The following is a 13,035-nucleotide window of genomic DNA, read 5'->3' on the forward strand; positions in this document are numbered from 1 at the left end:
AAGCGCTTCAGGTCCTCCTCAGATTCAGCAAGCAGGGTTGTATCATCTGCATATCGCAGATTGTTAATAGATCTTCCACCAATCTTGATCCCACATTTCTCCTCATAGAGCCCAGCCTCCAAGATAATCTGTTCTGCATACAAGTTGAAAAGGTATGGAGACAGGACACATCCCTGGAGTACATCAAAAGGTTATAATTCAGTTTAGTAGCAGAATAGTCATAACAGCATCTGAACTGTACTTGCAGGCACCTTATCCTTGAGCCTCATGGCTTTGGGCTAGAGTTTTCAGTCCTGCCAGTATGGGCTCTGGGAAAGACTCTTAGCTTCACTCTGGTTCTGACTGTTGTTAGGGGTAGCAGCGAGCTCCATTTTGTTTCATGTCATTGTGGTCCTCTGCTTTGTCTAAGACTACTGCTGCTGTAAGTGGAGCCTGAGCAAGAATGTCTGGTCCTGAAGGATGTCCTGCATTCTCCTGCATCTTGTTTTCTTTGCTGGTGGGGAAGGTCTCTTCCACTGCTGGATTGCTCAGTTTAATGGTGGATTGGTGGGAGAAGCCAGTCTCCTTATGGATTGGCAGTTAGCTGTTCTCCTTGCTGCTCTGATTGTCAATTTTGTTTTCTGCAGGGGTTGTGTTTATAAAATTTACATTATGCTTTTCTTCTTTTTTTTTTTTTACATTTTTCTGCTTTATCTACAAGTTTATTCCCCAAAATTGCATAGAATAAATAACAGACGCTACCTTAAAATTTTATCATTCTACTGAGAAGCTTTATGGTTAGAACAGCAAGAAAACATAATTCAATGTTATCTAAATGTCACATTTTGTAAAATTATTGTTTCAATATTGGATTCTCGTTTTTGTAAGTCATTTAAAAATTTTTTTAGAGGGAGACATTACAGCTTTTTAGAAAATAAAAATTATATTAACAGTACTCTGTACAGTTTTATAGGTTCTTTGTTTTTTAAAATAGCAGTTTAACAATGGAAATGTTGCATTTATGTTGCACTTTATAAAGCCTTTTTTTTTATTGAGTTCATGCAGTTTGCCAAAATAACTATCATGCAAAACCTGATTAATGCTAGGAGATACTTTTGAGTTAACACTCACTCAGCATCTGGTGGATTTGAACTGCTGACTTTTGGTTAGCAGCCTAATATGTTATGCACTATGCTATCAGGGCTCCTGCCTTTTCTGCTTCACCTATCATTCTAAACTCATCGCCTTCTGTTCCTTCACTGAGACCTTTCTCTCTAACCAGCCTTCTCATTCTACCTAGAATAAATTTGCTTTAACAATAATGAGAAACTTTGTTGTTTTGTACAAACTATGGCCAGGACTTAAGCTTTAGTGATCAGTAGCATTGTGTCCAGGTTGGTTCCCAACTCCATCACCTCACTAGCTTTGCATATTTAGACTGGATACCTGGCTTGAGTTTCTATTTCCTTATTATTCCAATATGAATAATAACATTCATTTTTCTGACTGTAATTAGGGTCTGATGTACAGGGAATGATCAACATGTCTCTCCCAGTTTCTTTGTTCCTTCCATTTTTTGTAACTGATGGCCTCTTTCTTTAGCCTTCTCTTATTTCTTCTATAATCCCTACCAATTTTTGATAACTTTCCATCCTCATTTGATACTTAATGTATGCCATGTATTCATAATTCTATTTTATTATTGTATATCTTTTTCCTCAGCAGGATTTTCAACTAATTTATAAATAGATTCTTGAGTTTTTGAAATACCTGAATTATATTCCTCAGTGCATAACTAAAATACAGAGAAACTAATAATTGAACTGTAGGCCCTCCCCACACTCCTACCCTGACTTGAGAACCAGAGAATGTAGTATCTTCCACACCTTTTTCTTTGTCTTTTAGTAATAAAACATATTTTATTAGATTAGAATGTAATACAAAATTGAGGTGTTATTTTTTACATTTATTAGAGATAGTTTTTGATAATCACAATTTTGCTTATTAGAATATAACTCTATTTGGACAGTAAAAATATATAACACATTTTTATATACTTAAGTTTTAGAAGTGGTTAATATATTTAAACATAGAAAGTACATATTTTTCATTTATGAAAATTTTCTTTTTTATTTATAGTACGTAGAGAAATTGATACTCTTAATGACCGCTTAGCTGCTGAAGGCCAAACGATTGATGGAGCAGAACTGAGTAAGGGCCAGCTCAAAACAAAAGGTAAGGCTGTTTGTTGATAAAATACATAATTTACTGAGAAAACTTGCAATTTAATTTTAAGGAAATTGGTTTTATTTACTTTGTTATAATTAGCAAAACTTGAAATGCACCATTTAGCTATGAGTATTGAAGATTAAAGAGCCAAGAAGCATGGGTTCTTGGTTTAACTGCCATTTTCTGTATGTCCCTTTGAACAAATTAACCTTTCTGGATTTCATTTTCTTTCTGGGTAAATGAGAAATTGGGTTTGCTATGTCAGGTTTGTTCCAGCCTTGAAATTCCATGAGTCTTTGATTATATGATTTATATTTGTTTGTCGTTTCTTTGTCTCTACAGCCAGCCATAGTACCAGTCAGCTTTCTCAGAAATTAAAGACCACTTACAAAGCTTCTACTAGCAAGGTATGCAAGACATTCACTTTTGGTCCCACATCGGTGTTCACTATTGAGCCAGTCATGTGGTATTTAAGGTGTGTCGATGTGTACTTTAAATTGCATATTTTTCAATTAGAAATGTGTAATAGGAAAAGGTAAATAACTTGTTTTTAGGAAAATTTATGTTTTAAGAGGACACTAGAACACTAACCTATCCTGGTATTTATTGAAATGAATACATTATTCCTTAGTAAATATTGTCTTTAGAGAGAAAATATGTTTTCTCTTGTTAATTGGGTTGACATAAGTAAAAAATGTGTATAAAACAATGAAAATTATATTCTCCGTTTTAGTTAGATTTTAGTTTATTATCTTTCCCCCTTTATTTTCTTTATTTTCTAAGTGTCATCTGCAAAGGAAGGTCTGTCTGTAAGGTGAACAGAGACATTCCTAGTAGTTTGCATTTTCTTAAAATATCTGGTTTTTATCTGAAAGTGGCAAGGAATTTACGTGTTTGTGAATCAGTGTATCTATACTGGAGTACTACTGTGGAATAATTATTTGAGATGACTTTGTGTGCATCTCTAGAAGATTTCGAGTACAGGCATACTTTGTTTCATTGTGCTTTATTGTGCCCCACAACATTGTGTCTTACAAATTGGAGGTTGTCACATCCTACTATAAAGCAAGTCTGTAAATGTCATTTTTCCAGCAGCATGTATTCCCTTAGTGTTTCTGTCACATTGTGGTAATTGTAACAATATTCTAAACTTTTCCCTAATGCTCCTATAACTTTACTAGACTATTAACTCATTGCTGTTAAGTTGTAACTGCTCATAGCTGAGCATCCAAAGGATTTTCCAAGGCTGTGAATTGCATGAGAGGATGTTTCCTGTTTTTCTCCTGTATAGTGGCTGGTGGGTTAGAATCTCCTGCTCTTCTTAGAATTGCCTGCCTTTATAGAAGGGCAGCACAGCCTCTTAGGCAAGAGGCTACTAGGGTTCCATTAATAGACTGTGTTGTTGTTATAGACTATAGTGTAGTTAAATATAACTTTTACATGGACTGGGAAACCAGAACATTCACGTGACTTGCTTTATTTCAGTATTCACTTACTGCAGTGATTTGGAACCAAGCATGCAGTAACTTGGAAGTATGCCTATATACAAAAGATATAAAACACTTAACCTTATGAACAATTAACCTTACAGACCTTTTGCTTAACCTAAAAAAGAAAAGTTGACCTTTACAGTGGATCTGCTTTGATGGATAAGTAGTTATTAACTTACCCCCCCATGTTCCCTTAGAAGTTATTTAGCTTAATATCTACAGTTTTAAATTCATTTGCATGTCTTTGGTAATACCTTCTTGTCTTTTTAAAAGATAGGAATGTTGCTGGTATTTTCATGGCTTACTTTTTTGATAACCTCCAGAAAGCCAGTTACTAATTGGTTGAACACTCCCCCCCATGTTATATAATTTAGCTTGTGCTTATTTAGTTTTGAAAATATAAGTTAATTAACATACAATTTTTTTCATCAAAATGAAGTGTCACATTGTTCTTCATTTAATTTTTTTCCTGTTGTATTATATTGTTTGTTCTAGTAGTTACAGTTGTATTTATATAATGTATGATCTTAAAATTCCAAATTTTAAGCTTTCTGATTACTTCTGAAATAGAGGAAGAGTTGAATTTAAAACATTATCCATTATTATGAGAAGTAAAAATAAAATATGGGTAAAGGTAAGGATATATACAAAAATACTATGTTTTTAAGAAATGCTTTAGGAATATTTAAATCTTTAGTCATTCTAGCTACTGGAAATTAGGCTGAATTTCTCAGAAGTGTTTTACTAATAATCTTTAAGGTGTTTTATGCAATCTGCCTGTTGTAAAGAATAGTAAAGAAAATACAAGATATTTGAAAATTGGAGTAATAATTGGTAACACTGTGTTTTGATTTGTACTACAGCATAGATTTTTGGTATTAAAGCTAAGCATAAATACAACAAGGGGGAAAAAAAGCTACGGTCTAGATTTCATTTCTTTTCCTCATTCTGACTTAGAGCCATAAAAGGCAAGTACCATGTTTAGTGAGACAGCGGGAAAATAAAAGTGCATTAAGTAAAAACAAGATCGATGCTTTTCCCCTTCGTGGTGGTTAATGACCATTTCTCTTGCCTTTATTGGGAAGGCAGTAAAACAGTCTAACATGCATGCTACTTGCAGGAATTTTGTGAACATGTTCACAAAGTACTATCTTTATATATATCAGTATTTTTCATTGTGAGAAAGAAATCCTTACATTAACTATACCTTAGATTATACCTTCATTAAAATGATCAATTAGATGGACAGGTGTAAGCCTCTATTTGTTGCTTCATTCTGTTGCTCCTCTGTCATGAAAATTCCTTCCAAGTAAGCCAGTATGTGTCACTGAGCCTCTATCTAGTTTTGACTAAGTGAACATTTTTATGAACAATGAGTAGGTGATCAATTGTGAAAGATATTTTGAAAATACCCTATTGGGTGGTTTGTGATAATGCCCATAGTAACATTATCTTCACCTTTGCTTCCAAATTAGCAACTAAAAATGTGGCTGAAGGGAGCTGTACCAAATTCTAAACTTCCTGTTCTTATGTATAAATAAAACAGGTAAAGAGTTTGACTTTAAGGTATTTATTTTAATAGTATTAGTGATGCTGAAAGGTTTGGACAGTGAAGTTTTCTGTAAGATAATTATGGGAGAGTTTTGTGTGTGCTTTTAAAGTATTATAATGCTAACATGTAAATGAATGGCAATTTCTGCCAGCAAAAGCACTTTTCACATTTTAGAGAGATGATTTTGCTGGGTTGAATAAAATACTAGCTTTCAAAAAAGGGAAAAAATGATGATGATGGGTTTGAATAATTCTTTTTATAATTCCCTTTTACACTTAAACAAGTCAAATGGAAACCTTTTTATATTACTTATGAAAGAGTAGTATTTCCATCAACCACATTGTTTTAGTCTTTCACTGTTATTAGCAGGGTAATTTGAATACATATATATGAATTTATGTGATATTGGATAGCAGTTTAATGTGTTTATACTCAAAATGCACTTAGATAAATTTTTAGGGCTTTACTTGTTCAGTGTTTTAAACAAGCTGTATAATAACACCATTTTTTCTTTTTTACTTGATTTTACAGTTTCATTATTCTGAATAATCTACATTATTCTGATTTACTCAGAAGCTCAAAAGCCATTTGTGTATATGAGAACAATTTACAAACAAAACTCGGAACAAAATTTGTGTTTAGTTTCTTTCTTACTTGATAGTTTTTCCTTTTAAGAGAAAATCAGAATTGACCATTGTATGTACCATGATACAGGACAAACCATTTCTATTGTATGTATCACATTGTCTGTATTGTATTCATATCATGTCTGTCTTCTTTTAGACTGTAAGCTGCTTAAAGGCAAGGAATCCATACTTTGTTCTTTGTGTGTCCTGCATTTAGTACAGTGCCTGGTACTATGCAGTGCTCAATAAATGATTTTGAACCAACCTGGTCATGTGTTAGAAGTGTCGTCTTTTTCATTCCTTCCTTGTGGATTTTTTTTCTTCCCTCTTGATAATAGGTGATTATTCTAAGTGATCAAATAATAGAATAACAAAATTCTCCAGTAACAAAAATAATCATTAAGTTTGTTTAGTTTTCCTGTCTGACCAACTAGCTAGCGTTTTCCATCTTTTTAAGGAATTTAGGTATTTTGATTTGTGAATTTGTGGAGTAGAAACTTGTATACCTGAATAAACATTTATAGTAAGGCATTATTTATCAGAATAATATAAAAATGAAATGGAGGAAAGTTTCATTCTTTTTGATATTTAGTATAAAGAGCCTACTCTTACTACAAAAAGCATGTAAGTTCTCGTTGCTTTCTCTTGGGTTGTGTCCCTTTAATGCTTTAACCATTTGATTCATAAGTTATGCATTTTTCAAGATTGTTTCCCCCTGTGCTATCTTTTTTAACTTGAGAGAATTATTTTTGATATATTGTTTGAAAATGTACCTTCCCTTTACTATTCTAGATTGTCTCCAGCTTTAAGACCACAACCTCTAGGGCCATCTGCCAGCTCGTGAAGGAGTACATTGGTCACAGGGATGGAATCTGGGATGTGAGTGTTGCAAGGACACAGCCAGTGGTGCTGGGAACTGCATCTGCTGGTAAGTTTTGAAATGTTAGCTTATTGAAAAATGATTGATAACCGACTGGAATTGCTGACTTTCACTTCTTAATAATAGAATGATTTCTTAAAGCAAAGGCTTTATGATAGATTAGTCATTAATACTAATAAACTGAATCTTGCTGTCTGGGCACCCAGCAGCATTTAATACTAAAGACCTTTAGGGCTGTCTTTGCAGTGTGTATCTTTTGCTGAGTGTGATATAATCGTCAAATAAAAAAACCAAAAACCAAAAAACAACTCATTGTCATCAAGTTGGAACCAACTCATAGCTGACTCTCCAATGGGTTTTCAGAGACTGTAAATCACACAGGAGGAGAGCGCGAGCAGCTGGTGAATTTGAAATACCTGCCTTTGAGTTGGCAGCGCAACTTCTTACCACTAGGCCACCATAGTTCCATTTATTGTTAACGGTGACCTTAAGTAGCAAATTAGGACATACTTGTTCTATTTTAATTTAATTTGTGTTAAAAAATCATGTTTTGAATGAGATGAGACATCATATAGAGTATTTTTAAAAACAAATTAGTTATTTTTCAGATGATTTCCTTGATATTCATAGTAAAAAATGTTTCTTGATCTTGGAAAGGTTTTGCCTTTTGTTTCCCCTCCACCCCCACTAGTGAAGTACAACCAAAGGGAAGTGCTATGATTGTAGTTGAAAAATGCGTGTTGTACATGGAATTTAACCAGAAGAGAAGGGTGAACTCTGCTATGGTTTACCTCCAAGGGAAAGGGGGTATTAAAGACCCTTTTCTTTTCTTTAAAGTACCGTTAAGTTGGAACCAACTCATAGCTGACCATCTGAAGGCTTTCAGAGGCTGTCAATTGCGTGGGAAGAGATTGCTCATCTCTCCCATGGAGCGGGTAATGGACTCCCACTGCCACCCCTTGGTTTGGCAGCACAGCTTGTTATATCACTAAGCCACCAGAGCTCCATTCTCACTAAAGATGGAGCATAAAAAAACTATGTGATAAAAATCGCCATAGTTAAAAACGATCTTCACTTCTGAGGCTGTCACGTGCCCGAGAAGAGATTGCCTGTCTTTCTCCCTTACCACAGCTGGTGGATTCCAGGTGCTTGCCTGTAGGTTGACAGTGCACCTCCTTATTGGTCTTTTAAGATAGAAATAGAAATGATTAACTAGTTAGAGTAAGCAAGAAAGTTGGTTGTTTCTGTTTTGCATTTTCTGTCTGTCTTGAAATTATGTTCATACATGAGCATAGCATACTGCTTTGGAAATGATTATACTAGTAATAATAAGTAACAGGGCCCTTTTCCGGTATTTCTGAAATTCTATTTGCATAATTGGCATTTATTTCTCAGATTATCCTAGGAGAGAAAATCCACTTTATAAAATTGTACCTATAACAAGGTAAAGCCCCAAGGCATTGGTATAATTTTTCTCTAGATTATTTGCTTCTGATTCTGAGTAGTATTGAGTTTGAATATTTTAAGATGTCTGAAAAGGTTTACTACTTTGACAAAATAATAAAATTATGTAAGTGGTGTCTATATTTTAAATCTTAAGCATGATGAGTCAGTATAATGACTTAGGAATTCTTATTCCAGTTTTTCCATTTACCAGTTATATGATGTCAGAGAAGTCTGTGACTTCTCTGATATTTTGGGAAACTTTTTAATTTTTGATTGACTAATCATAGAATAGTATAAAGTATCAGAGAAGTTTTAGGGCTGCAGTGATTAAGCACTTGGCTGCTAACTGATATGTTAGTAAGCTGTGGAAATCTGTTTCTGTGAAGGTTTACAGCTATGGAATCCCTATGGGGTCAGTTTTTTTATGTGCTTGACTCAGTGATGACGGGTTTCTTTTATATTTTGTACAGTTACAAGAGTTCTTTGAATTTTCAGACTACTTATTCTTAAATTACAGAATTGTTCATAGTTACTAATTTTTTACTTAACCTTCCAGATCACACGGCTTTGCTGTGGAGTATAGAAACAGGAAAGTGCCTTGTCAAGTATTCAGGTCATGTTGGATCAGGTAAGCATTCACATAAATGAACACTTTATTTTCGGATGTCATTTCCAGCTTTGATTTGTTTTTACAACTTTTCATTATACAACAATTGTATTGCCTGCTTGAAAGTTAATATTTTGCTTATTTGAAGGCAGTGTAGTATAGCTATGCCTTTAACTTATGAATTTTAATAAAGATAAGAAGCATAGCTCCCTAAAAGGTACAGCTAATGCTGTGGAGGGTTCCAAATAATACTTGGAAATCTTCATCATTGTGTTTCATGTTGGCCATATATAGAAAATTTTGAAACTGAAATATGTGCATAATTTATTAAAAAATCCATTTTAGAAATTTACATTTTTAGTGTATTTTGTTGAAGGAATTACTGTGCTTTTGGTGAAAATTTACACAGAAAATTAGGTTCTCCTTTCTACACAATATTAATGATAAATTTTTTCAATGTGTTAGCATTCTTATGTTTTCATTCTGATTTTTCCATTTTTAGTAATTTAGTATACCTATTCCTTATCTTCTCATCTTGGCATTAGAATAATTGTTGACCAAGATTTACTTTTACTTTATTAAACATTTGCTGCCATATCTTTTTTTCCCCTCGTTGTATACTATCGAGTCAGAAATGACTGGTACAGGAGGAGATTGCCCCTCCTTCTCCAGCGGAGCATCTGGTGGATTCAGACTGCACACTTTTGGGATTGCAACACAGCTTCTTGCCACTAGGCCACCAGAGCTTCAACCAAGACTTACTTGTAATGTAGTCATACTTCAGGCTAAACATAGGTTACTCTCTGTAGTGTGTTTAAATGTAGTTGATGCTGTCTAGTAATAGCTCTTTCCTGTTACTCCTCTATAAGTGTATATGTTCTGACCAGATTTTGTTTCTTCACTTACCCCACCACACTCCCTTTGTTGTTCCATCTACTGGAGCAACAATGCCTTCTTCATCTCCCATTTTTATTTGTTAAAAGCTACATTCTTCTTCTCACTCACCTCTGTCAACTGCCACTCTTAAACTTGAAAGACAGCTGAGACATAGGTTATTTACCTTAATCATCTTCTGTATTTTTAAAGCTAAGATTATCTTCCATCTTCAAACGTTAGCGAATCTCCATTCATTTGAGTGTCTTTCTGTCTAGCTCAGTGGGATAAATATCTGTTTTCTCATCTTGTGCTTTTAAATATAGTATAGGTTCCAGTCTCTTCTTCTTCCTTAGGGCTTTTCACTCCTTCATTTATTCCTCTTACAATCTAGTAGGATGAGTAGAACTGTCCCATGGACATGGACAATGATATATATAGTGCTTGTAAATCATTGCAGAAGTGAACTACCACATAATTTCTCCTGTAGAGCTGTTGATGGAATCTCTTTTATCTGTAACTGCAGATACTATTTCATTAAGCATATGCACAAGCTGATGTCTTTCCCTTGCTATAAAAATATTCTCTCCATACAGTATCCCCATTTTTCCTCCTACATTACCTCATCTGTGTCACTATTGTTTTGCCTATTGCCTGCATTGGTCTAAAATAGTGCTTGGACTATATCTAGTTATTGTTGTTATGTACCTTCACGTCAGAACTGACTTATTGCTGAAACCCCAGTGAGTTTTCAAAGACAGTTAATCACATAGCAGGAGGTTGCTTATCTTTATGCCTCAGAGCAGCTGGCAGTTTCGAACTATGTGCTTATGGGTTGGCAGCACAATTTGTTACTGCTAGGAAGCAGGAGTGGCATCCACTTCCTAAAGAACATGCCTCTGGAAACTATGAACTTTGATAAATGTCGATACTTGTAGAGGAGTTTCAGGCCTTTTATTCAGAGAGTTGCTATTACCTGTGCTCAACTCAAAGGCAATCAACAACAGACCACCAGAGCTCCCTAGACTATATACGTTGTTGGTAGGGGCTGTTGAGTTGAATATAACCCATGGCGACCCTATGAATAACAGATCTGAACCTTGTTCTATCCTGTGGCATTCTCACATTTCCTAACACTCTAAATTGCCATTGCAACAATCACTGTAGCTGTCCACCTGGTTGAGGGTCTTCTCCTTTGTAGACGCTCTGCCTTTCCAAGCATGAAGCCCCTTTCGAAGGAACAGCCTCTCCTAGCAACATACCCAAAGTATGTGAGGCAAAGCTTTATACATAGTAGGTACTCAAAAAAGTAATTCAGGTATGTTAAATGAGCATAGCACTCTCTATTTCTTCATCTCAAACTTATTTTTAAAAAACATAAGAGTTAACTATATTACACAACTTAGAAATTTAAAAAGAAGCAAGTTTCCTGCCTCATCCTTCCTTATCCCCTTTTTACTGCACAAAATACGCAATACAAATATTATTTGTATTGTGATTTGAATGAAAATTTATTATGCAAATTAAATTTTCATTCAATTATTCATACTTTTGTTCTATAACATTATTTTCAATATTCATAATGTAATTACACTTTTCCCATGTCCTTTTCTTTGTTCTGATTATCCCCTTGTTGTATAATGACTTTCTCTTTACCTATTTTAATATGTGTTATGACTTTGAATGGTTGAAAATATTTTAACCTTAACTTTATTGGCTGACTATATTCTTTTACATGGGAAATTATTTTAAAAAATTTTGAAGATACTGAATATTTGAAATTATTCAAGTATTAATATCAATGAGTCTAATGCCTTGGAAAAAGTGTGGTCAGAGTGCTCCTTTGAGGCAAGGATGGCAAAATTTTGTGTCACCTGCTTTGGGTATGTTGCTAGGAGAGGCTGTTCTTTTGAAAGGGACATCATACGTGGAAGATAGAGGGTCAGCAAAAGAAAGAAAGACCCTCAGAGAGATGGACTAACATAGTAACTGCAGCAATGGGCTCAGATGTGCCAGAGATGAAGATGGCACAGGATAGGTTCAGATCTGTTGTTCAGAGAGGGTTGCTGTGAGTCGTGCTCAGTGGCACCCAGCAAAAACAACAAAAACAACAACAATAAATTTTGAAGTATGATTCCTTACAGGTAATCCAATGTTTCTCTTTTAAAGCTTTGAGGATTTTGTTCTCTTCCTGTATTTTGGTGGGCCTTTTGGCCTTTGTATTTTGAGTGCATGCATGTGTTTCTATTGTATTGGACATTTATTGGGACTTTTTAGTTTAGAAATGTATGTTAACCAAATTATGAGAAATAGTTATATGCTCTTTTTTTAAAAAAAAGCAAACTATTTCCCCTCCCCTTTTTAAAAAAAATTGGTTTGCTTACAAGGTTCATATACACTGTGTTTCACACTATTCTTCATTTACATTATGTTTCATAGAATCATTCACATACAATATGCTTTATAAAATTAATGATGGGGAAGGTCCCATCTTTTTTTTGGTTCTCCTATCTTTATCTTAGAGTGGGTAAGACCAGGCTGCTCCTTGGAGGCAAAGATTCTGAAGCTTCACCTGACATACTTAGGACATATTGCAAGGAGGGACCAGTCCTTGGAGAGGGATGTCATGCTTGGGAGAGTGGAGGGACAGCACAAGAGAGGAAGACCCTCAAATGGATTGATTCAGTGGCTGGGGTAATGGGGGTAGATGTATCAGAGACAATAAGATTGGCACAGGATAGGACAGCATTTAGGGCTGTTGTACACAGGGTTGCTGAGTCACAGACAACTGCACGACACAGGGTTTAGGGCTGTTTATACATATGGTTGCTATGAGTCGCAGGTGACTCGACAGCACATAACATCACCACCACCACCATCTTCTATTAGAATGAACCCTCATGGCACAGTGGTTAAGTGCTCAGTGCTGATATAAGGTGATTTAAACCCACTAGCTGCTCTTGAGTAAGAGAGACAAAGCAGCCTGCTTTCATAAAGAATGTGACCTTGGAAACCCTGCGGGCAGTTCCCCTCTGTCCTACGGGGCATCTATGAGTTAGAATCAGATTGATGGCAGGGGATATTAGTAGGATGTTAGAAGTCATAAATTATTCTACTATTATCTTTTCCATTTCATCTTATTTCTTTCCTATTTCTAGATTTCCTGAACTTAGTCTTTTATCTTTTCTGTTATATATACCTTAGAGTTCATGTCACTATATTTTTAATTGGTTTGAACATACCAGACACCATTAAGGAGAAACATACTTCTGTTAAGAATAGGAGCCTTTATGCACATCCAAAAACTTCTCCAGTAGGGTAAAAAGGGAAGCCACTGACTGGGAAAAAGTATT

At 34.9% G+C, this 13,035-nt stretch overlaps 1 protein-coding gene across 1 annotated transcript in view; it reads left to right on the forward strand.

Annotated features, from left to right (window-relative positions):
* LOC102876471 (WD repeat-containing protein 37-like) overlaps window positions 1–13,035 on the forward strand; it is an 84,288-nt gene that overhangs the window by 9,892 nt on the left and 61,361 nt on the right. The window contains exons 2-5 of the mRNA XM_006888955.1: window positions 2,119–2,214; window positions 2,551–2,615; window positions 6,669–6,804; window positions 8,759–8,830. Coding sequence (XP_006889017.1) covers window positions 2,119–2,214; window positions 2,551–2,615; window positions 6,669–6,804; window positions 8,759–8,830 — 369 coding nt within the window. The remainder of the gene's footprint in view (window positions 1–2,118; window positions 2,215–2,550; window positions 2,616–6,668; window positions 6,805–8,758; window positions 8,831–13,035) is intronic.

This window comes from Elephantulus edwardii, unplaced genomic scaffold (assembly GCF_000299155.1).
Source record: "Elephantulus edwardii isolate Elephantulus edwardi_28Jun2011 unplaced genomic scaffold, EleEdw1.0 scaffold00073, whole genome shotgun sequence".
Classification (NCBI taxonomy): Eukaryota; Metazoa; Chordata; class Mammalia; order Macroscelidea; family Macroscelididae; genus Elephantulus; species Elephantulus edwardii.